This window comes from Helicoverpa zea, chromosome 26, assembly GCF_022581195.2.
Source record: "Helicoverpa zea isolate HzStark_Cry1AcR chromosome 26, ilHelZeax1.1, whole genome shotgun sequence".
In the NCBI taxonomy this organism is placed as follows: Eukaryota; Metazoa; Arthropoda; class Insecta; order Lepidoptera; family Noctuidae; genus Helicoverpa; species Helicoverpa zea.
The window spans coordinates 36304-60844 of record NC_061477.1 but is presented as its reverse complement, the minus strand read 5'-3'; the positions used below and the strand labels follow the sequence as shown (position 1 = coordinate 60844).

Sequence of the window (24541 nt, the reverse complement as noted above, 5' to 3'; positions counted from 1 at the left end):
TTCATGTGATGTTGCAAGCCAACCATCACCTTCAATACCATTGTCTGAAATATCTGTGCCTACACCTGCTATAGAGAATATTCATATACAAAAATTTAATACTTTGCTTTTCACAGATGCATTGGGTGCTGGCTTTGGAAAAATTTTACACAATTACCTTAGCCATCACTTTACCAATCACAGTTACCATGACATAACTTTTAAGCAAATTGTTGAGAAAATTGGCAGTACAAAATTAGATAGTAATTCTATAATAGTTTTGTTGTTAGGTAGTAGTTCTGGTACAACAAAAGAGGACATTGTGAAGGGTATTGACACCTTACTTAGTTTAAACATTGGAAAGTTAATGTTATGTGCTTTCCCTTATTCTGATAGTTTTTCAGAATACCAAAATAAGTGTATATTTAATTTAAATAATACATTACACATGTTGACATGTTGTCATAGTGACAAACTTTTATTTTTTGATACTAATAAGTTTATTAGTGATTTTACTTTGATTAAGGGAGCTGTATCTGTTCCTGGTAGTTGTAGACATACTATTGCTATGTTGATAGCATATAATATTGACAATATTATATCTAATATAATGAAATGTAGGTTAGGGGACGAGAGTATGCTGTATAGTTATACTAACAGCACACTGATAGATTGTTGTATGATGACGTCATGTACGAAGGGGGGTCCACAAATACTATCTACCACCACTACCACCACCACCACCAATATGTTAGAACATTCTAATCATATTGAACACGCCGGTGGCATAGATTCTTCTATGCAAGTTATATCATTTGTGGAGAAAACTCCTGATATAAATAATTTAAACTAATTATTAAGACAACAGAAGATATTCCAGTATTTAATAATTTTAAAGATAGAAGCAAGTTATCTTCTGGCGACTTAGTTAATTACAAAAATCACAGGAATGAGCAACATATTTTAAAACTTTTCAATCAAAATATTCAGAGTTGCTCTTCTAAACTTCTTGAAATAGAATTAGTATTAGAACAAACCAAGTTTGATGTAATTTGTATTACAGAACATTGGCTGAAAGATTATCAAGTAGAATCTATAAATTTTGAGAATTATTGTGTAGCTAGTTATTTTAGCCGGAAATCCATGATACATGGTGGCTCCCTAATATTAGTCAAAAATCATATTAAATATAAAGTAAGAAAAGATATAGTTGATATGTCAGTGGAACATAATATTGAATTGTCCTGTGTTGAGCTAGATAAGCATGTGATAGTGTGTGTCTACAGACCACCGCAACACCAGAATCTTTGTGTATTTGACTCTGTCATGGAAGATGTCTTGAAAAAAGTCAGTAGCAGTAGTAAGTCAGTCATCATATGTGGTGATTTCAATATTAATATTTTAGAAAATAATATTATAAGTTCGAGTTTTTTAAATCTTTTCAAATCATTTAATTTGCATAACGTTTTTGAAGAACCTACTAGGGTAACACCAACTACTGCTACTTGTATAGACAATATTTTTTGCAGCTGTGAGTACCTGCATAAGTCCATAGTGAATTACTTGCCATCTGATCACAGTGGACAAGTGATCACTTTCCACACTTACTCTCCACCAGAGAAAACAAAAATAAATTTTAGAGAATATACTTCAAAAAAAATCGATAAACTAAATCAGACTCTAGCTGATAAACTGTGTGTACATAGCTTCAATCTTAAAAATCCAAGTGATATTTATGCCGATTTTTTCTCTGTATTAAACGACCAATTCAACTTAGTTTTTCCAGTCAAAACTAAAATTATTAAATCTAAGTTCTTATTTAGTGACTGGGCAACCCCGGGTATTCGTAAAAGTAGAGAAAAGCTGTTTGAACTTTATGGTTTAAAGCCTTATAACGCCGATCCAAGTTTCCGTGACCACGTCTCAAAATATTCAAAAATATTTAAAACCGTTTGTAAACAGGCAAAATCTATTCATATTAGAAATAAAATAAAATATGCTGATGATAAAATAAAAACTACTTGGACAGTAATTAACAACGAAACAGGGAGACGAAAAGTTCGAAAAACTGATTTAAGTCTAGAAACTGATAATGGTCCCATCAGCAGTAACCTTGAAGTAGCTCAAGAGTTTGAAGCATTCTTTACTAAAATACCTTTCGAGACGACAAAAGCACTAAATTCTTCCACCACCGTGTCTATCGATCTACTCAAAAAACATGTTAAACCATGCTCTTTACTATTTAAATTTCAACATACCAGCCCCGAGGCTATTATTAAAGCCTTTAAAGATCTTAAAATAAAATCAACAGAAGATCTGTGGGGTATGTCTGTCAAGGTATGTAGGTCAATTATTGAAACAATTGCACCTTATTTAACTTACATATTTAATGTTAGCGTAGACCAAGGCGTGTTTCCTGACTTAATGAAACACAGCAAAGTAGTTCCTTTATTCAAATCGGGAAATAGTAAGGAATCGAATAACTACAGACCCGTTTCTGTCTTACCGGTTCTTAGCAAGGTATTTGAAAAGTTGATGCTTGAACAGATGTTGCGCCATTTCAATAAAAACTCCATCTTTCACAAAGAACAATACGGTTTCACTAAAGGTCGCTGTACAACCGATGCTGGTGTAACTTTGATCAAGCACATCTTTAAGGCTTGGGAGGAAGCTGAAGACTCTATTGGAATCTTCTGCGATCTCTCAAAAGCGTTTGACTGTGTAAATCACGAAACGCTTTTGCGAAAGCTAGAGCATTACGGAATAAGAGATACTTCTCTCCAGCTGTTAAAATCATATCTAAATGGTCGGCAACTTAAAGTTCAAGTAAACGGCGTAAATTCACGAGGTTCAGTGATGGCAATGGGCGTACCACAAGGTTCTATATTAGGTCCGTTCCTCTTTTTAGTTTACATAAATGATTTGCCCTACTTATTTGATAATCAACCTAAAATGGTGTTGTTTGCCGATGACACTTCTCTTATTTTTAATATTGATCGACGTAGACGTACCTTAGACGACGTAAACAATTCCATTCTCCAGGTTCAAAATTGGTTCAACGCAAATAACTTGGCTCTTAATGAAAAAAAAAACAAAATGCATTCGATTTTCATTGCCAAATGTAAAAAGTAGTGAATGTGACATTATACTTAATAGTGAAAAACTAGAATTTATAAATCAAACAGTTTTCCTGGGAATCACTCTTGACAAAAAACTACAGTGGGGACCCCACATTACATCTCTTGCGGGTCGTCTTAGCTCGGCCGCCTATGCTATCAGAAAGATGAGGCAGCTAGCGGACGTAGAAACAGCTAGACTGGTATATTTTAGTTACTTCCACAGCATCATGTCGTACGGCATTCTGCTGTGGGGACGAGCTGCTGACATTGAATGCATATTTATCTTGCAAAAGCGAGCTGTCAGAGCTATGTACAACTTACGTAGTCGTGAATCTCTTAGGGAACTGTTTAAAAAAATTAATATCATGACCGTACCTTGCCAATTTATTTATGAAAATATCATGTATGTTAGGAAAAACTTACATTTGTTTGAAAAAATATGTGATAGACATAATTATAACACTAGAAATAAAAATAAGATAGCTATCCCGCAGTTTAGATTATCTAAAGTACATACATCTTTCATGGGATATTGTGTCAAATGTTATAATAAAATACCAGACAACATTCTGGAACTAAATGACATGCGGTTTAAAACTCATATAAAAGCCACACTTTGTAAGCAAGCATATTATAAATTAGAAGATTACATTCAAGATAAAAATGCTTGGAAACATGCTGGTCCTGCTCCATAGGACATACTGACAATATCTAATTAATTAACAAATTAAAATTACACCAGCAAATAAAATTGTATTCATCTTTTGATTATTTGTTTGTAACTTTGTACCAAAATATAAACCAATTTGTAAATGTGAACACCATGTAGCATTTTAATTGTCACTTTATCCTCATTTGTCTTTGCGATTCTACATGATCTTCGCATGCTTTTACTGTATGTATCAATACATACAAATTGTAATACTATATTATTTTTAAAAAGAGTAACCATGGAGTTTCGAGTTATTCCCAATTTGTCATTAGTACCGATTGGTCACCAACTATTTTTTCCATACACCAAATCCCGATTGGTCATTCGAGCAAAATAAATAATTTAATATTTAAATTTTGGGTTCCGATTCGTCACCCGCATAAAATTTCACGTATCAGAGTACCGTCAGAAATAAAAGTGTTAGAAGAAATTTTAAATGAAACACTTAGTATTAGTTTTAAGTTGTATATACAGGGTTACTGGTAAGTAGACCGCATCCTTTCAGGAGGTGATAGTATAGGTCAATACGGACAAATTTGACCCTGGGATACACTGGGCAAAAGTTAACCCGTTTCAAGATAATCGAATTTCAAGATCAGTCGTCTAGGTACACGTATAACTTTTCATTATTAGTTAAAAGTCTCATTTTTGTGGATTTTTGTTTGTTTTTGGATAGAAGATGAATCATTTCATAATAACAAACCATAAAACTGTACAAATCTCAGAGGAAATTATAGCGAACAGAAATTACTTTTTTAGTAGATATTTTCTCAAAAATATTACTTTTCATTTTTTTGTGCAGAATACTTAAAAAACATCTACATTTATATGGCTATCCAAAAAGCCACAAAACACACAAAAATCCGCAAAAACGAGACTTTTAACTAGTAATAAAAATGTATACGTGTACCTAGACGACTTGTAAAGAAAAGATCTTAAAATTCGATTATCTTGAAACGGGTTAACTTTTGCCCAGTGTATCCCAGGGTCAAATTTGTCCGTATTGACCTATACTATCACCTCCTGAAAGGATGCGGTCTACTTACCAGTAACCCTGTATATATATAAGTTTATTTTATTTTATTTTCAATTAATGTAAATATGTATATTGTGAATAAATAAAAAATATTATAATGAAACACTTCGATGTAGGTAAAGGTTTAAATAGCCGTCATATAAATATAATAAAATGTACAATAAAACACAGGTGAAGACAACATGGGTATTAACATGGGTATTTTATAAACCCGAAAATGTGACTTGATACTTGATACTTTTGTTCCGGTAACAAAAGTACCAGGAGCCCATAACTAGCAAAGAGATTGTATACATAAAAATATTCACAAACAAGAAAATAAATATAAAATGTAATTAACAAAAATATTTTGAATCTAGTCAGCAGTTGTGTTGCACATACTGCAGTTTTTTTTTTAAATTGGACCTTGTTCGTATAAACAGAACGTTTCAGTTCAATTATCTTCTTAAACTTCTTGTTCTTACTATCCATACACAATTACTTATTTTATTTATGTATATGCGCTTAAGTTTTTGTCACAAATTGTGCTATTTACTGTTTTTCCGGTATTCATTTTTACGAACTCACATGCACTTCAAGGGCGCTTAACAACCAACTTATAATGCATCTGCACCACATGTTTTTTTGCTAATACCGATAATAGTAAATAGTTCTGTTTTATTACCTGATTTTATATATAAAATAAGTAATACCGAGATTTTCAAAAAAATGGTTGATATACATAAAATACAATTCATCGACATGGTGTAAATTGGTATATTTATCTACAATTAGTATATAAAATGTAAAATCCTGACACTCTTGACTGCTATACTCCTAAGTTATGCGGTCCTAGTACATGGTGGGAAGTTCCATGGACACTCGATGGTTGGTATATTACTCATCTGATTTATGCGATCCTGGTATTTTGGTTTTGGTCGTTCGTTGTGTGACGCCGTTGAAATCGCGATTTTATTAATAGCGTGTTGCCATATTCGTAAAAAAACATAACCAACATAAATAATAAAAAAAACATATTACAATATTGTAAAGCTTTTCTTGTTGACAGTACTTTTTACAAAATAAAGTACGGATGACCAATTGGGACTAAGCAAAATAAAATATTTTATGGAATGACAAATCGGGACACGTTTTTTATGGATGCCAAATCACTAAAAATGACGAATCGGGCATAACTCGGAGTTTCTTGCCCGTTCTTCTCCATAGGAAGCTACTTTTGGAATGGGCAACTAGAATCAAACTTAGTTATAATTTTGACGTTCATAAGTGCTTGTAAAGGCCTAAATGAAATAAATGATTTGACTTTGACTTTGACTTTGACTTAGCTCTATTACAACAGGCCTTCTTATTGTCTCAGACCGGAGCTTAGGATTCACGACAAAAGTATTCATCGTGATATGAATGTGACGCGACGACAATGCACATTGAGAGTGTGGCATGGCGTAGTATACGAGTGTCGTGGCAGACAATCAGCTGTGCGAGGCAGACAGGTGGCGAGGCGGGACGTATGTCTCGCGACACAATTAGCTCGCCTTGGAAAGGCTCACAGCTTTGCAGGGCGCTACAATCAACAACGAAGTACAGACGAGAGTCTTTACACAAATGTGAGACTGTGTGTTGGTACGCCTTATCCTTCTGTCGCGAGACATATTCTTAATTAGGTGCTTACTTACATACTCCAATATGATTGCGGTGTTTCAACGGATGGAGGGGTGGGCGGGCACCTTTTTGTTCTGGATGCCCACGTCCTATTTGATCCTTTAAACGGCATTACCGTGGAGTGGGAGATTTATCCCGTTGTCCTACCCGTGATTACGTGTGCATGGCTAGCGAGACTGATCCCGTGTTCGACGTTGAAGTTCATTGAACAGCACCAGTGAGGGTTGAGTGCGTGCCAATGTGTCTGTTCACACGAAACCGACTTATTTTTGTATAAACTGAAGGCGTGTAGTCTGAGTGCGCCTTTAGATAATGTGATTACATCGAGCGAGCTATCGCAGCGTCGACGACTTGTGTAAGTCGGTGCAGCTTCACTCGCGCCGTGATACCCGAGCCGAGCGCTGAGTGCACAGCGCCCGACTACACCGCCGAGTTATTTTGTTACACGAGCAGCAGTGAGCTTCTTATTAAACTGTGTTTCCTTGTAACTAATCCTTAAAATACACGGATCCTATCTCCGCAGCAAGACGTATAGCGTGTTGTCAGGTTTCACCGCCCCTCGTCTCGCGAGTACGTTCAGTTACGCAGTAGCAGTAACGCGTGGGACGCAATCAAAACTCATAGAATACGGAATATTTGTAAGTAAACACACATCACATCCCCTCGGGCAATATAAGCGTGTTATGTATGTACGGGCTAATAGGAACAATAGCTTCATCTACTGAATTGTTGAAAAGCCTATCGAGCATCGTGCGGACAAAACAGGCTGACATTTAGGTCCCCGTCGTACATAATTCATGAAGGAGGCGCCGCCACGCGCCGCGCCGACGTGCGACACCACGCGATACCGCGCATCTTCGCGTCACCGCCGGCCACGGCATGCAGCCCAGGCACCACTCATGCGACAACACTCTCTGTGGCCAATCTGTGTCTCTTCCCTCTACAAACGCGATATTAAAATTCTCGACACGATCGGATCCGACACGTCCCCCCCACCCCCGGGGCTCATGTGAGGGGGGGGGGTGATACGCGCGTATCTAAAGTAGCTTGATGTAATCCTAAGAGGTCGGCGGCCGGCGTCCGTCACGTTTGACGTCTGTGTAGTAAGAGCACATATGAACGTTTGTGCCTACCACTCGGTACACAAATAACGTTAGAACCTAAGGTTTGTGTTTATTTAGATTCTGTACGGAGTATTATTTCTTCTGTTAGTCGTCTGTATATGTGCGGGCGTCGCGACGTGAGTGTTACAATAAGCCGGCGCGAAACATCGACACTTAAGTGATGTCTAATTAATGAACAAAGTTTGTCATCATTAACATTAACCGACGCGACTTTCCTTTATCACGTCCCACTTTTGCGCGAAGTTTGTGGCGGTATATTACAACGAACCACCACGACACACCTACACCTGGTTATAAAATGTTAGGCTAGGTGTATGGTTTTAACATATAAGTCTTATGAAAAACCGGCTGAAGCTGAACTGTAAATCAATTGACTCCTGATCCAAAACAACCGCTTTTAAGGCTCTAGCTAGATTATTCATTACAGAATAACTCCAAGGTTACTTCGAATGCTCATAATATGTTTGTATGACATAACTGTGAGATCAGTGCAGTGGTTGCACAAGTTCAAAGAAATTTAAAGATCCTACTTATATATTATAAATGTGAAAGTTTGTGAGAATGTATGGATGTATGTTTGTTATTCAATCACGCAAAAACGGCTGGACCTATTTGATTGAAATTTTGTATGTAGATAGGTGATACCCTGGATTAACACATAGGCTACTTTTTATCAACACACCACCCGGGCGAAGCCGCTGGCGGAAGCTAGTTCTAGTATAAGTTTAATGTTCATGCTTATAATCATCGGCAGGGATATTGAGCCCTGGCCTTCATCTGCGCAGAAGTGATTTATTGGTTTATTGCCTTAAGTGTACAGTGCGCAAAGCGATCCCCACTCTTCCGCCGAGAGCTCATTATCCGTGCCGATAACTATACTTTCATTGAGTTTTGTATGTAGTATGCATTTCTTCGGTACCATCAGCCAGCATAGTTGACTCAAAACCTAACTAATTAAATTAGTCTGTTATTTGAGATATGTCTGCTTAATATGTAATTATCTTCCTTTTGCCTTTATCCATACTTGTCTGTCATAATTTACACCTACGTACATCGTATCTTTTGGTCATCCTCCACTTCTTCATCAGTTAGTCTGATCACTCCATCGGCGAACACTGGACTGATGTGAAGCCATTCAAGTAAACTAATATGTAGTTGAGTGCGTAGTGTGGGCGCCGACGTCATTAGTTAAAATGTCTACAATAATGGCGAGTCAGTAATTAACGGCGCGGGCTTTAATTAGCATTCCTTAATTAAAAGTACGTCATCAATTAATAGGTGTGCGGCCGGCCATTACTCCACTAAGTAATTAATACTTGTAATTATTACTACCAAGTGTTTACATGAAGGTCGATGTTGATAAGGCTAGTTCTCTCACAGAACTTTATGATAAAGTAACAAACGACGAAATACTTCGAGCAAACCCAGCAGGATTACTGTCAGCAACTTGTAAATCGGTAACGAATTTACTGATGCCATTATTGAAAACATTCTAAACAGCATTAAAACGGATCTCTGCTATCAGTGTGCTCTGCGGAGACACTCACGGAGATTCATCGGGGCATTTATCCGATCATTGTCGCTTCAATAACAGCCGCGAAAACAATGGATTTATAACATTCATCATCATCATCTCAGCCATAGGACGTCCACTGCTGAACATAGGCCTCCTCCTTAGATCTCCACAGATACCTGTTGGAGGTGACCTGCATCCAGCGTCTTGCGGCGACCTTTATAAGATCGTCTGTCCACCTTGTTGGTGGACGTCCTACGCTGCGCTTGCTAGTTCGTGGTCTCCACTCCAGCACTTTTCGGCCCCATCGGCCATCTGCTCTGGAGTATGCAATATGGCCAGCCCATTGCCATTGCCATAACATTCAAGTCAATGTTAAATGTTTTTAGCTCAGCACCTTGCTGTACATACTCAAGTACACAGCTGTGATACTTCGCGTATATTTTTGATTAATTTATGCACAAACACTTCCCCTCAAGCCTCCGCGTGATATATTCATGAGCCGAGGTGTTGAAGTAGACGCACACACTCGGCGGCGCCGCGACCTGTCAAACGCACACTTGACCGGATTGTTGCTCACACAGAGCACTACAACTTGTGACCTATTTGCGGAATTCCCTCATTGCGCCGACTGAACAACCCGCGGACGGAGTTCAAATAGCAATAACACAAGACCAACACAAACATTCCACTAAGATAATAATAATATCAGCGCCAGACAAAAGCCATAAAAATGTCGGCATCCTAGAATACAGTGAATGCACAAGTTAGATGCAAAGATTAGCTTCCTATTGTTCGGAGAAAAATATTTCGTCTTGCTATTGAACCCCGGGGAGTCACCGAGTGCCCCACTGACTCTTATATTCGACTTAAATCCATTTAATCACGTCGTTTACATCTGTAACAGCCAGGAAACTGTAAAAGAAGAAAATGTAAATTTGGATCAGATTATAATACGAAAAATTGTTAATGACGACCGGAGATGCCTCAATCTGCATAATAACGAGAAACACAAACATAAGGAAAGAAGTTGGAAGAAAAATATTGTCCAAATGAGGGTACTTTGTGAAACAACAAGATGTGCGAACATCAGCCGCACCTCGTTACCGCTCTCGGCGAGATAAACAACGTCCTGATGAGCCCCTCAACCACGCCGCGGGAACAATTCACGCGAGTGCTGCTCAACGTTATACAATTATATTTTGCATTAGCCACGCACGGGTGAACGCTTGGAGATCACATGATCAACATAACAGTTCGATCAATCACGTGTGACTCATGGCGTCAGTTGTGCTCAAACTGCATCTCCTCACGAATATCTAACAGATGTTAACAGGCGCTCGTCATCGCTTCTTCGCTGTTTTTCTGACATCGCCCCCCCCCTCGCGCCCCGCCTCACCCGCACCCCCTCCGTCGTCTGCGCCACCCCTCGGCTCATTACGTCACCGCTGACGACCATTGATTACATTATCATCCCTAATTTGCGATACTTGTTTCACAGTTCAAAGACTACATCGGAATAACTTTTTTGAGCGACTCTTTTGTAAATTAACTAAGACAGCTGGCCTGTAGTTATCGTCGCTGTAAACTTTGCTTCATTTTTTCGGTGGGGGGGAGGGGGCTAGTGTCGCTGTCGTCACTGTTCCGCTACGTTTGCTCCGCAGTGTAGCGTGACGCCGGCGTTACGACGTCTGTGCCGCCTTTACATTCAAGCCGAAAAACAACATGCACCAAAACATGGCTGCCTCTTCTGGACATACAAACGTACTTACCACATTTCTCTATTGATCCCTGATCAATGAAATCAATTATGACTGGCATAAATTACCATCGCATGCAAGATACTGCATTAATTGCAGCCTTAGCAAGCACGCGTTTATGTCCGCATAGTGTATTATCAATTTAGTGAGTTAGAGCTGCAATGTGGTAGTACTTCTCCCTGCTGTGCAGCTCGTCGCGACTGCAGCCAGCGCCGCTGTGTGCGTGCGGCTCGCGCGTGTGTGACGCCGATCGATACACATGCCCGGCTAATACTCGCGCTGCAGAAGTAACGCACATGCACTTCCATTGCACTTCTTTACTTGGCATTTTATTAAAATGTATGACTTATTGCTTGTGCGTTAACACAATGCTTGCCAGCGCTGCCCAAGTGCCTACTCTCTTGGTGTCTGAAGAGTCGTGTATTATCTATCACTTTAATACTGAATCTTCTATGTATGTACATCTCTGCACACTGGCACACATCCACATGTACATTGCAGTCACACACACACACACACGCGTGATATCGTCGCGTGTCGCACAGATTTGGTTTTTTTTACACTCGTATGCTCTAGCGGGTCATTGCCTTTAACGTTTACTGAATGGATACTGATACTTTAGAGGTAAAGTTGACCTTCTTACCCTGGCTCTATATCGGTCGCAGTGAATTCCCTTACTGCTTAACACCTTCATACGCTATGAAGGTGTTTCAAATAAAATTATTCCATCTTTAGAAACCGATTTATACCCTGTCACTTCAAACTTTGGGAAACGCTAAAAAGCAGAATATCCGGCAGAAAGCACAAATCTCTAGCTAAACGACACAATCATTTGTGATTTTGTACATATATTTTACACATAAATGGTGAAATCAATGAAGAAGTCTTATCTCAGTGAGTGTCGTACTCCATGAGTACTGCAGCATCAGTGTGCAGTCGGGAACAACGAGAACAAAGAAACTTTATTGAACTTAGTATTTGTTAGTTAAACACTCTTTCTGTTCGGAGCGGGATGTGTGCGAGCCAAGTTCCGCAGACAATGCTTTGTGGTTCCCACACAACGCGATATATTGAAGTACACCAAGTGATTCACTCAAAGGAATTGTTAGACGACTCCCGAATAGACACGCAGTCGCGTACTTTGTGATGCGCTAGAGCGAGGACCAGACAATACAGCGCAGAGTGACACCGCCACTCAATGACGGCTACTTGCCGTCATTGACATCATCGCCAAAACAAATAAACATCGCGGATTACCACAATTCAGTAAGTAAGCAATGGCAATAACTATGACAGGCTGGAAATGGCGGTATCATTAGACGGTAAGCTAGCTCAGGTACTCGAGTAAATCTGCTAGGAGAGCAGTTGTCGGCACTAGTCGTGGCGGCTACTTTTCACTTTGGCTCATTACCTCAGCACTCCCCCCCTCCCCTGGAGCCCTCTCTCCCCCCCGGGGCCCCGCTAGCGAAGCTTATCGCGGCGTAGGGCGCAGATATTCCCACAATAAACCGCTTTATCGTTTCCCGGCGGCGGCGCGGGTAGCGCTGTTCCACTCGGACGGCGAGGATGCGATCCAAAGCAGCGCTTTGTTTAGTCAGCGCTTTAATTGCTGGATTATACGATGAGAGCGGACTGTGAGGCTGACGCTGTGACCAGCTCAGTACCGTGCGAGTCTAGGAACAACATGTTACTCTTAAACTCTCAAGTATAAGGACAAAAAACAACTGTAAATATACTCACCCAATGTAGACTGCGTTTTATAATCCTTACTAATATTATAAATCGGAAAGTGAGTTTGTTTGTTTGTTTGTTTGTTTGTTCCGCTTTCACGCCGTAACTACTGAACCGATTGCTTTGAAATTTTGCAGACGTAAAGTTAGAAGTCCGGATTAAATAATAGGGTACTTTTTATCCCGAAAAAAATAGATATTCCCGAGGGAAAACAAAAATATTGTTTGCTTGATGGATGGATTGTAGATGGCGCTGTGTGTCGTTTAAAACAAGGTAATATATTGCAAACGAATATAAACATGTAAATTTAGAAGCTAAATGATACGATAATGAATCCCCGAAAATGAGGAATTCCCGAGGGATGATGTACAATTTGTTTAATCGTCTAAACTGTTTTTTTTTTACATCTACTTATATATTGCAAACGAATATGAACATATAAAGGAGATGGCCAAATTTTCATAGAAAAAAAACCCAGAATCGACAGCAATGAAATGGTTACCAATAGGTTCTTTATGATAGACCTTTGATGGTGCCAAAAAATCCAGACTGAAATCCATGGGGTATAGGAGCTATTTCATATTATCGCAAAAATAGGTTATGTTGAATATATGTTGATTTTAAAGATTATTAACATCAAGGGACATAAAAAAGCAAAGTAAACTAACATTATACAAGCCACTAGTAACAACCCCATAGTTTCAGAGTTGGCCTGGTGATTAAAAGGTCTTGTATTTAACCACTCCAGATACGATTAAGCACCGACCTTACCTACTTGGAGAGGTTTCGCAGTTACATGCAACCTTCACAACTGGCTATGAAATGTTTTTGGAGAAATTGTCTTTGAAAATCGCGCCATGTGACATTGTCAAATATAACAAATGACTTAGCAATGTAAAACGGTCCAATCACGAGTCTGCATTCAACTTCTAACGAACATCAAACAGTAAAAGTAAACTTTTTTGTGAACTAAAATCTTGATCGAAAAAACGTTATAAAAAGAGAACCCCATGGTTTTTAGATGTTTTGAAATACTTTTTAAAATCCACAAATTATACTGAATCCAATCATACATATGAAGTTCCTGTCGACTCTGGGTTTTTTTTTGGCCATCTCCTTTAGAAGCTAAATGATACGATAATGAATCCTCCAAAATGAGGAATTCCCGAGGGATGACGTACAATTTGTTTTATCGTCTTAACTGTTCTTTTTACATCTACTTATCCTGAAATAACTATAATTCAACGAATTACTAATTGGTATAAGTATTAGTTAAGTTATTTAGTTCTTGAGGTATGCGATAGATGGCGCTGGGTGTTTTTAAAACGTGGTAACGATGTGTTTTTAAAATACGTAAGAAGTGCAATGATATCTCGCGCTTTAACCTGTAGCTCATTGTTCAATCGCGAGCTTCCCGATAGCTCGATAGATGGCGTTGTGCTTTTCTGTATCGCGGTGTTAAGGTTCGCCGCGAATTAGTCTTAAGGTGTTTTGAAATCAGTGGGGCCCAGTAGGGCCAGGGCCAGCCGGGGCTGCGGGTTGTTCGAAAGAGATACTGCGGCCCTGGTATATAAAAGGCCTAGAACGGAACACTACGATTTTAGTCGGTAAGAGTCTGACACTCCCTCACCGCTGCTAACCCAATTCCAACAGACCTCCCATTTCAATTTAAAAGACTACAATTTCCTATAAGGGTTTCATTTGCAATGACCATTAATAAAGCACAAGGCCAAACTCTAAGGGTTGCTGGAGTACACTTAGAAAAACATTGTTTTTCGCATGGTCAGCTCTATGTAGCGTGTTCCTGGGTTTCCAGTGCCCAAAATCTGCATGTTTTTGCTCCACAAGGGAAAACGTATAATATAGTGTACCATTCAGTTTTGGTTTAACAACTAATCGTATCCAGCGTTACATCGCGCTTCTTAGATTTTTCCGTGGGAATGAGAAGTTTTCTTATAGTTGTGATTTATACCGCAATATAACCGAATTCCACGCGGGCGAAGCCGCGGGCGGAAAGCTAGTTGTTTATAATTGACCCAATGTGAACAAAAAAACTGTGTTTTACGATTTTGCACAATTCACAAATTATAATTGCTTGTGTTTTTCACTAATATAATATGTCGGCAATGATCGGTGGCACGCTGAGCAATGATAACAGATGTTGCAACCAGTTACGGCTCTTTGAATGTGTTAACACTTCATCTGTGTGAAATAAAATCGTGGCTGATCGGTGCTTCCTCAGGATTGCGATTAGTCACGGTATGAATTTATTTATATTTACCTCCACTTTTTATTTTATTTTTGTGACTAATCCTTCTGATTATGATTTAGGTTTCTTTTTTTTCTTTTTAAATAGTAGTTTTATTATTTTTTTCTATAGAGCATAAATCAGTTCATACCGATGGACACCCGCAACTCCGCATAGGTCCAGTTGAAAACCAGCGTCAGACACTAGCTGTCTGGCATAATGCTGAACTGGACCTATTTGGCGCAACCTTTTGTTTCTTTATATTGTTTTCTTTTTTCTATGTGTATGTATCAAGGGCTCGTGTCAATAAATATTTTTTCTTTCTTCTTTCTTAATAAGCTTTAATGCTCTTTACATCCAGCTATCTAATCAATTCAGAAGGCTTAACAGTTTTGGTTTCCTACCTCTATAACCAAATATTTCGACTCTACACAAATACAATAAGACAATACGTCGAATTTTCCGAACAATGTCACAGAACAACATTCCGACGAAAAAGATGATGCTCGTGTGTGTGTGTGTCAACAATATTGGTGTGTGTATGTGTGCGAGGAGGGTCAGTCGCCCCGGCGTGTGATGTCTTCGGATTAGTGTATTGAGCGGTGACGGAGGATTATGGAGATGGTAAATGGATTTCTCTTCGTCGTGGTGGCCTAGTGGGTAAAGGACCAACCTCTCAAGTATGAGGGCACGGGTTCGATCCCAGGTCAGGCAAGTAGGTACCAATGCAACTTTTCTAAGTTTGTATGTACTTTCTAAGTATATCTTAGACACCAATGACTGTGTTTCGGATGGCACGTTAAATTGTAGGTCCCGGCTGTCATTGAACATCCTTGGCAGTCGTTACGGGTAGTCAGAAGCCAGTAAGTCTGATACCAGTCTAACCAAGGGGTATCTCTCCGCATCCTCACGATAGTAAGTTGTATTATTTTATTTGAATATTGAGGTAATTGGGAAGGATGTTGTTATTAGCACAGGGCGGCGTGCCTGCCGCGCTCATCGCCGGATTATTTGTGACTCCAGCCGCTCCCAACTGAAGATCAACACCCCCCTCTCCCCCTCCCCCCTCGCCTCGAGCTCACCAGTACTGCGAGTACTTGTGTTATCCGAGTGAGGGAAGTAGTTCCCTTCCCTCGGGACGTGGAAAAAACCGTTGGCATATCTAATAGTTTTTATTTATTTTTTATTCCTTTTTATTTCAGGCAACTAGTGCTCATATATACTGTTACTGTTTGCTGTTATAGTCTTGTATCGTCCCACTGTTGGGCTGCGGCCTCCTCTTACACGGAGAAGGATTGAGCAGTAATCACCGCGCTTGCTCAAAGAGGGTTGGTAAGGCCCTTATATGTAAGTATATTATATTTGTATTTCTATTTTCTATGATATACCTATAATGTATTTGTATTTAAAAGGGCTTTAGTTGCCTGAAATAAAGGATAAATAATAGAAACTAGTTTAAAGTAAAGCATAAACTGTCTTCGGCGCGACGATACTGATCAGTAAGGTTCAGATAGAATAACACACACATACATAGTGTAGGTTTACTAGTGTGAGTAGTGGTAGGTAGGTAGTTGTAGAACTATTATAGTAATCTGTGGTTGCAGCACATACAAAAGCCCGTAGTTATCACAATAAACAGCATACAATGACGTAAATAGTAAGCAGCTGTTATTGCTCCGTCGACTTTATTGAATGTTGAGATGGAGTTGTATCGACGTGCGGTGTGAAGTAGCCGCGACCTATGAATACATTAGCCTCCGCGTAAATAACGTTTTAAAAATAATGACTTCATCCGCCTTCCTCCCGTGCGGGGGGGGGGGTGCGGCACGTGCGCGGGGGGGGAGGCAGTTCGCACATTTTTCCGCGAATTGTTGTCGAGTCGCGAGTGACGAGTGAGCGCCATTACCGCGCGCCGACCGACTCATTACGTGCCAATAGCGCTCTTACTGAACTTTACATTATTTAGCACAAATACTAGATATAGAATCTGCGTTGAGCCTGACTGAATTCTCGTAAGGTTCAAAGTTGTCAAGCAATAGGCTTACCCCCGTCCCATGGGACATGGAATATAACTGGTAATATGTGAAGTTATACATGTCTGTGGAAGCCCCGGGGCACAGCCTTCATGTCATGTTTCTCTAATGTTTGTATTGAGGGAATCTGTCGAAAGGCATTACCTCATATTGGCTCGTAGACTCATTTCCTCTGAGCGGTACATCCAAGTCATTTTTGTTATTCTTCAGGTTTAAGAAGTCGGTTACGGAACCATGATCTTGGAATACAGTTGACTCGTGAGTTTCAAAGTACATACCCAACACTGTAACTCGAAGTAGGCATCCTATGGTCTAAACCAACGTCGCCGTCATCACAGTCTAAACATGTTCACTAAAGTATCTACGAATGCCTCCATTTTTCACAAAGGCTGCTGTCCAATACCGAGAGAGATTCAGTCAGAGTCTGGTTTTTTGAGCAATAGGGTAGTGTCCAGGGTCGAAGTAATGAAATAATATTTAGTCCGCTTTTTAGATAATCAAAAAATATTGGATACGTATTTTTTCTTTTTTTAATTAAACATAAAATGACAAAGATAATACACTTCAAAAATTAGGAGTGGGGGCCTTTTACGTCACAGTGTCCTGAAAATTGTAGCAACTTGTGACGTCACACTCAACTTTAACACGCTATATCTTAACAAGTTCTGATCCAATTTAAAAAAGAAAAAAAGCGTATCGCTTAATTTTGGACAATCTACAAGACGGACTAATTATTATTTTTTAGGAAACTAGCCTATTGAGGCAAGGCGATGTTAATTTACCATTTATTAGAAATAAATATGTAGATGGTCAGATTAGCAGCAGCAGTTCCGGACACGCTGTCAGTCACAATGTACGCTGATCACATCGCGGCACCAAGCCGATGTGACATCAGCTCAGCACCCTTCATCCTCAGCAGGCTGGCTGCACAACAACCACTCTGCACCATTCTGCAGCACTGCACGAACACTGCACAGTTCACCGCGTGCACCGACACTAGTCACTAGCGGCTGAGCAATGTTCAAGTCAGTGCACGTCCAACAGGAACCGCTGTCAATAGTGCGCTCCTATCGCCAGTGTTGTCTAGACAGACAGTGGTACTTCTGCGCTTGCCTGCGTCGTGTCGCGCGACGGTAGTGCGCCTCCTATGCTAATGCACGCCTTAGGGAATACTTACGAAGCGAACTCCAAATAGCGGAAATCTCAACGCTACGTTTTATCGCAAATTGTATTGAGCGGCGATCGATAGCGACCTCTTTATTTCGGCAGTGAATTGTAATGAATTCCGCCGACAGGAGGGGAACACGCGAACAGACATTAGCGATGAGCTCAATGCGCGATCCGGAACATCTCCGCCGCGAACAATGCGCCGTCACGCCGACACACGCTGATTTATTGCAGCACGCACACACACGCATACAAGACGAATCTTACGATCATGAGCCATAAGTAACCAATAACAAGACACCAGACATTATACACAAGTAAATTGTGCCTATGTAAATAAGAACGTAAGTCCTTAAAAGTGTTGAAGATCTTTCTATCTGGTTTGGGGACACGTCCTCCGAGGGTCTATTTCTAGCCACAGTTGTCGGCCCCTTCTGGAATCCATACTCTATTGCAAAGAAAATGTATCGGGATTGCTGCCGACTAACACGATATACACCTAGCTGGTCTGTGATTCCAAGCACTTGCTCTAATAAGTAGTTCCTGTTCCCCTAAGCTTCCTCAACAGTATTATCTACAACAGTACATATACATATACATTATAATTTAGCCACTTACTCATTTCGAGTGGCAAACATAAATAAGAGGTACTCGTTAATTAAGTTAATAAGCATCAAGATAGACAATCGCATGCGGAGACATAAAGAGATGTGCGTCGCTCCCCTCAAGTGAAACAATAAGTAGCGGCACTCAGAGTTCCATCTCGCGCGCTTAGCGCAAAGCTCTTGTAATTAAATCTCGCCATTAATTTGATGGCGAGATAACGCGGATTATATGATTGCGACGTCGCGTCGGTCGCGTCGGTCGCCTCGGTCGTGTGTCGCGTCGGAACCCGACGCGCTAATGCCATTACTTTACAGACGGTGGCGCTACTACGTTACGTCGTATGTACATTCGACGACCTCGATGGCGCAATGGTCATCATGCCGGAACGCCGAACCTGAGGTCCCGGGTTCGATTCCCGGTTCGGTCGACATTTGTGTGATGAGCATGCTTGTTGGCCGTGGTCTGGGTGTTATGATATGTATTTATAAATATGTATATATAGTTGTGTTAGCACCCATAACACAAGTTAATAAATAACTTACCATGGGGCTAACCGACCGTGTGTGAAAAAGGTGTCCCGACATTATTTATTATTATTTATTACGTACTTACATTCGTTTTGTCATTTGAATGAGTTCATATCAGGTCATAGTATGTTATAGTATGATCCCTGAAAAGTTCCTTCAATCCGCTGCAAAATAAACCTATGGCAGGACAACCAACACCAGTTGAGTTACAGTGGAACCGAGGTAAGTATTGTACTATGTACTCACCAATAAAGAGGGAGAAGTAGAGGAGAGCAGAGAGTAGCGTGCGCGTGCGTCGCGCAGGGCGGAGCGCGGGGCGGAGCGCGCGCGGCCAATCAGCGCGCGGCATGGCGGGAGGCGGGGCGGGGCGCGGGGCGGGGGGAGGTGGCGGCCGGCCGCGCGACTCGCGCGCATCGCTCATCTCCACGGACGCTGCATCTGTCGACAAACAACAAGCGTTACTGACTGCAGCACCAGTAGCGGCTTTAGGGTAGGGCGCGGTTGGGCGACGGCCCAGGGCGCCGGACATAAGGGGCACCGCAGGCGCCCCCAACCAATCCTTGATAAGAATTTTACTCCTATTTTTGTTTTAAATTTCATCAAAGATCGCAGCTTACAAGAACTGTATCCAAATGTATGGATAGCATCAGGGCCGCCTTAACCTATGGTGCAGGGTGTGCGAATAACCCGGGCGCCGCGGGCTCAGGGGCGCCGCGGTACGCTCCTCGACCAAGAAATTTCAATTAAATTAATGTATTGTCATACAATGCCGGGCGCGTTAGATACACTACTTTTATGTCCCAAAACTGAAAAATTTTCGCGCTCGCTTCGCTCGCGGTTTCTTTACATTTTTTTTCACATATAGCTACTTTTAATTTAATGTCCCAATACACAAAAAAAATCGCGTTCCCTTCGCTCGCGGCTTCTTCACTTCACAGTCGTCTTTTATTATATATGTTAAGGACTTTTAGCGATCCAAATCTCAAAAAAGCTTTTTCGGGCTTGTTTCACTTTATAGTTGTTTTTATTTTTCAATTTTTTTTTGTCTACCCTAGCAAAAAGGTAGCGTCGTTTTTAAGTCCTTTTATTAATAAGAAAGTAACTTCTAGTTTCTATTTATGGTACTACTTTAAGTCCCAAAATTTTAATTATAAGCGCCAACACCAACAAAGAGTTATCTACGTTTGGGCTACATTTTAAGTCATTTTTGTTTTGAGTTCTAAAATAAAACAAAAAAATTCGCGCTCGCTTCGCTCGCGCAATCAGAACCTATGTCCCCGTGTTTTTGCATTCACCAACCAGCAATAACTTATGTACGATTGGGCTACATTTTACGTAATTTTTGCTTTGACTTGTTGACTATAAAAAAAAATCGCGCTCGCTTCGCTCGCGCATTCGGTCACTACGTATGTCTCTGTTTTTCCTATGGGTTTGAATTGCAGTTGGGGGCGCCGTAGAAATCTCGCCCAGGGCGCTAGTAGAGTTAAAGCCGGCACTGTGCAGCACTCGCACTGCCACTGTCGCACTGTGTGAATAAACGCATCAATCTGATACATGTAGGTCTGCATCACGGAGTTGGCAACACGATCCCTAATCTCACGGTCACGGTCTCTACCTAATTACGTTTATTGCTTTTTCTGTCCCTATATCCCTGTGTCCCTATATCCCTGTATCCTTATGTCTCTTTGTACGCTTCAATCTTCAAAACTGCGCAACCGATTTTCATACGGTTATTTAATAGATAGAGTGATTAAAGAGGGAGGTTTATATCTATACTAATATTATAAAGCTGAAGAGTTTCTTTGTTTGTTTGTTTGAACGCGCTAATCTCACAGGAACTACTGGTCCGATTTGAAAATTTCTTTTTACTTTTCTACTTTTTATCCCGGTACGGGAAGTAGTTCCCACCGCTGGCAGAAGCTAGTGTATAATAACATACATTAAATAGTGGGGAAATACTGTCATCCCGTGCGAAGCAGGAGCGGGTCAAAGAACTTTGTTGTAGTGGGATCGGTTTATGAGCTGGACGGCATTCAATAAATAGAAATTGCACATAGTCTGTGGTATTGCACATCATCCTTATATTGTCGAGTAAGCGCGGTGTGGGGGGGGGAGGCTTGCGGGCGGCAAAAGATCGTATACCTTGATATCGAGTGGAAGGAAGTGTTTAGCGCTTCGTCTGCCGCGCGGCACCGCTGCGGCCCTGTTTATGTTACTCTACCGGCACGTCCGGTGCCTCGCGAAGCACTTATAATATAAAGAGCGTATGTCCGAGGTCGTTCCATTGCAACCAAGTCAGGATCTATTGAAAGGAGCCCAGAGCAATCGAGGCAACTCTCGAAACTTGTAAACATGCTCAGGTGAACTTGGCTTTCTTGCTTAGGATGTCGACTCTATAAATACAGCAGTAACCTCTAGACAACGACTTCCAGAGCCAAGAGCCAATAGCCGTAACGATACGAGTGCCAAAGATGATGGAATGATAGCTAGGACTAGGACCCACCAATTTGTCGTGCCTTAAGAAACACGGTAGAACTCTTTATGACAACATGTTTATCCATCCACAGACGGGCCCGTTGCGGCGCCAAGTGTTGCTTAACTTTATGATCGAAACCTCTTCTTGGCTTAGACTAAGCTACGAGCTCTTGATTCCCATTTCGCTAGTTGAGTCTAGACCTCTAAGTTCCGGGTGGTCAATTGAGTCACTTTCAACGTACCGGGGTCCTCTACAATGATAATACGTTAATGTTTAGGTACTCTGACGCCCCCTCTCCACAAATTCGAGGCCCGGGGGGGACCAGGGAGAACTGCTGTGCCGAATACCAAGTAAGCGAGCTTACATAGCCAGCAGATAGCAAAATAACAACTTCTAAAGTATTCCACTTTTTGATTATCATTTATTACCGCTTTGTTTGACATTTGTCAATGATTGCAGTCAGTGACTTCCAATATTGTAGGCCTCTCTACAAGGTTTATCTTATTCAAAATTACCATCCTCTTACTCTCATCCCAAGCGTATTAGTGTTTTGGTCGTACCTCCTTAGCACCGGCTGATAACTCACAAAGAACACTTAATCTAAACTTCACTCGCAAAGGTAAACAAACCTTATTAAAACCTCTTCGAAAGTTTTCAGGAAAGAAAGACCCATTAATTCATCCTCAATTAAAGTATGACACAATTCTCGAATCAAAACCGTCACACAACACATAAGTCAGCCATCGCTCTCAGTTGGTGCTGCGTGTATCAGGCATTTCTGTCGATGAGCTCGTAACTCCTCAGAGCCGGGGGGGGGGAGGCAGGGGGGAGCGCCACACTTGTATAATGTCAACGACAAATGCGCTCAAGAAAAATTCTAGCAATAAGAAGTTGCGACAGTTTAAGGGCGCGCCTCGGAAGCGGATATTAGCAATTTATCGCTGTACTTTTGAACAGTTTTATTGTTCCGCAACAACTTTCTCTCGGGTTTCCATACTGCTGCGCCGACACCTAACTAATGTGTTTCGCAGCGAGTTGCTGTGAGGGAGGGCAAGTCCCCCTCGTCGCCGACTCGTGCAGATGTTTCGCAGCAGTGGCGAGACTGCTCATCATCACGTCTCACTCGGCTACTCCTTGCGTATATCAAAGACTAGCTTCTGCCAGCGGTTTCACCCGCATCCCGTGGGAACCTCTGCACGAACCTGGATAAAAAGTAGCCTATAGCCTTCCTCGATAAATGGGCTATCTAACGCCGAAAGAATTGTTAAAATCGGACCAGTAGTTCCTGAAATTAGCGCGTTCAAACAAACAAACTCTTCAGCTTTATAATATTAAGTATAGATTGTAATCGGTCCCGAAGCTGCACGCCATCTGATACTCAAACATGTTTTGCAAATATATAGGTATGTATATGCATGCTAACTGTCTATCTGACTTCCAAAAGTCGATCGTTGCGCTTTCTGACAGGTTTCTGTCGGTACCCCGAACGTGTTTTTCCTTCGGCAGGAAAAAAACTAATTGGGGCACCGAAATCATGCCATGAACATATGGTTAAACGAATTCTATTAAGTTTCATGTTTGTAAGGTAACGTAGGTAATCGATTTTTGTCCTCCTGTTACAAGCCAATACAAGCTACCCCTATGTATAACTACATTATCACTACTTTGGTTTGGACCTCTTTACTCTCATTGTTGAGATGTAAAGAACCAAATTCGTAGCAAGTCGACGTCATTGGGGACTTCAAGGAACTCCGACTCAATATTACCGAATATCTACTGAACTTCTGACTTTGATTTATTGTACTGGTTACGTTTTCACAGAAACATTATTATAAACTTTATGGAGACTTGCTGAAGTTGTCTACGTCGACGTAGAGGTTGTATTTCATTAAGGAGCTATACTCGGCTATTATGTTACTAGTAGTGACAGTCCACACATGAATAGAATAGGTGTTTATTTGCTTGTATGTGGCCGTTGTACTCAGTTGCACAGTATCTATCAGGTACATCTGGGGCCCGATTCTCCTAAGTTAATAATGTCAAAATCGAATAGAAATCGAATTGCAATATGATCGTAATAGCAGTTTTAACCATATCGAGCATTCTGCTACTAATAAAAGACCAATCGTATTCGATTGACATTTGATTGGTGTGCGATTGGTCTGCTATGTTGGTGATTTTGGTCTATACGGTAGTTTGCTGTACAATCATTTTGCAATCGTAAATCATTTGCAGACAAAATGATTCATTATTGGATGACAGAAAAGGATAAAAACGTTTATTTCAAAGAAAATATAGCGGAATGCCACATACGCGTCAATCGTAATCGAGTCGTGATCGGATCGTAGTCGAATGTGAATCGTATGTTGCTTAAGTAAAATTAGGAGAATCGGGCCCCTGTTGTTAAGGCTCTGGCCGAGTCTCATCGAGTGAGTCTTGTGTGTCAGTGTCGCCGACACAATGTGTATGCTAATGTGAGCGAGTATTGTGCTCCGAGACAATGCTCCGAGTGCAGTGACCAGCGACCAGCCACACAGGGGGACCCGACACCGGACCACTCACTACTTCTTCACTCATTTGAACTTTGGCTTTCATTGCCAAATGTACATCCACATGATATTAGAACTCGATATCGCTTACGGAGAAAGAGATCGATGGAAACCTTACATAGGTACGCAGTTTTATTTTCTCTAACCCCTAATCTGATATATTGAACCGCAAGATATACCATACAACATTTGTTCTAGGTATACACACTAAGTACTACCTACAGAGCAGGGATTCAAAAACTCCAACTCAACTTTATGCAATGACATTTTTATGGGATTCAGCTCTTAAAAAATCATTTTGA

The 24541-nt window shown here is 40.8% G+C and overlaps 1 protein-coding gene across 1 annotated transcript in view; it reads right to left on the bottom strand.

The window, feature by feature from the left end:
- Positions 1 to 24285, bottom strand: part of LOC124642864 — a 47899-nt gene extending 23614 nt beyond the window's left edge. The window contains exon 1 of the mRNA XM_047181616.1: positions 24210 to 24285. Coding sequence (XP_047037572.1) covers positions 24210 to 24285 — 76 coding nt within the window. The remainder of the gene's footprint in view (positions 1 to 24209) is intronic.
- Positions 24286 to 24541: the final 256 nt, after the last annotated feature.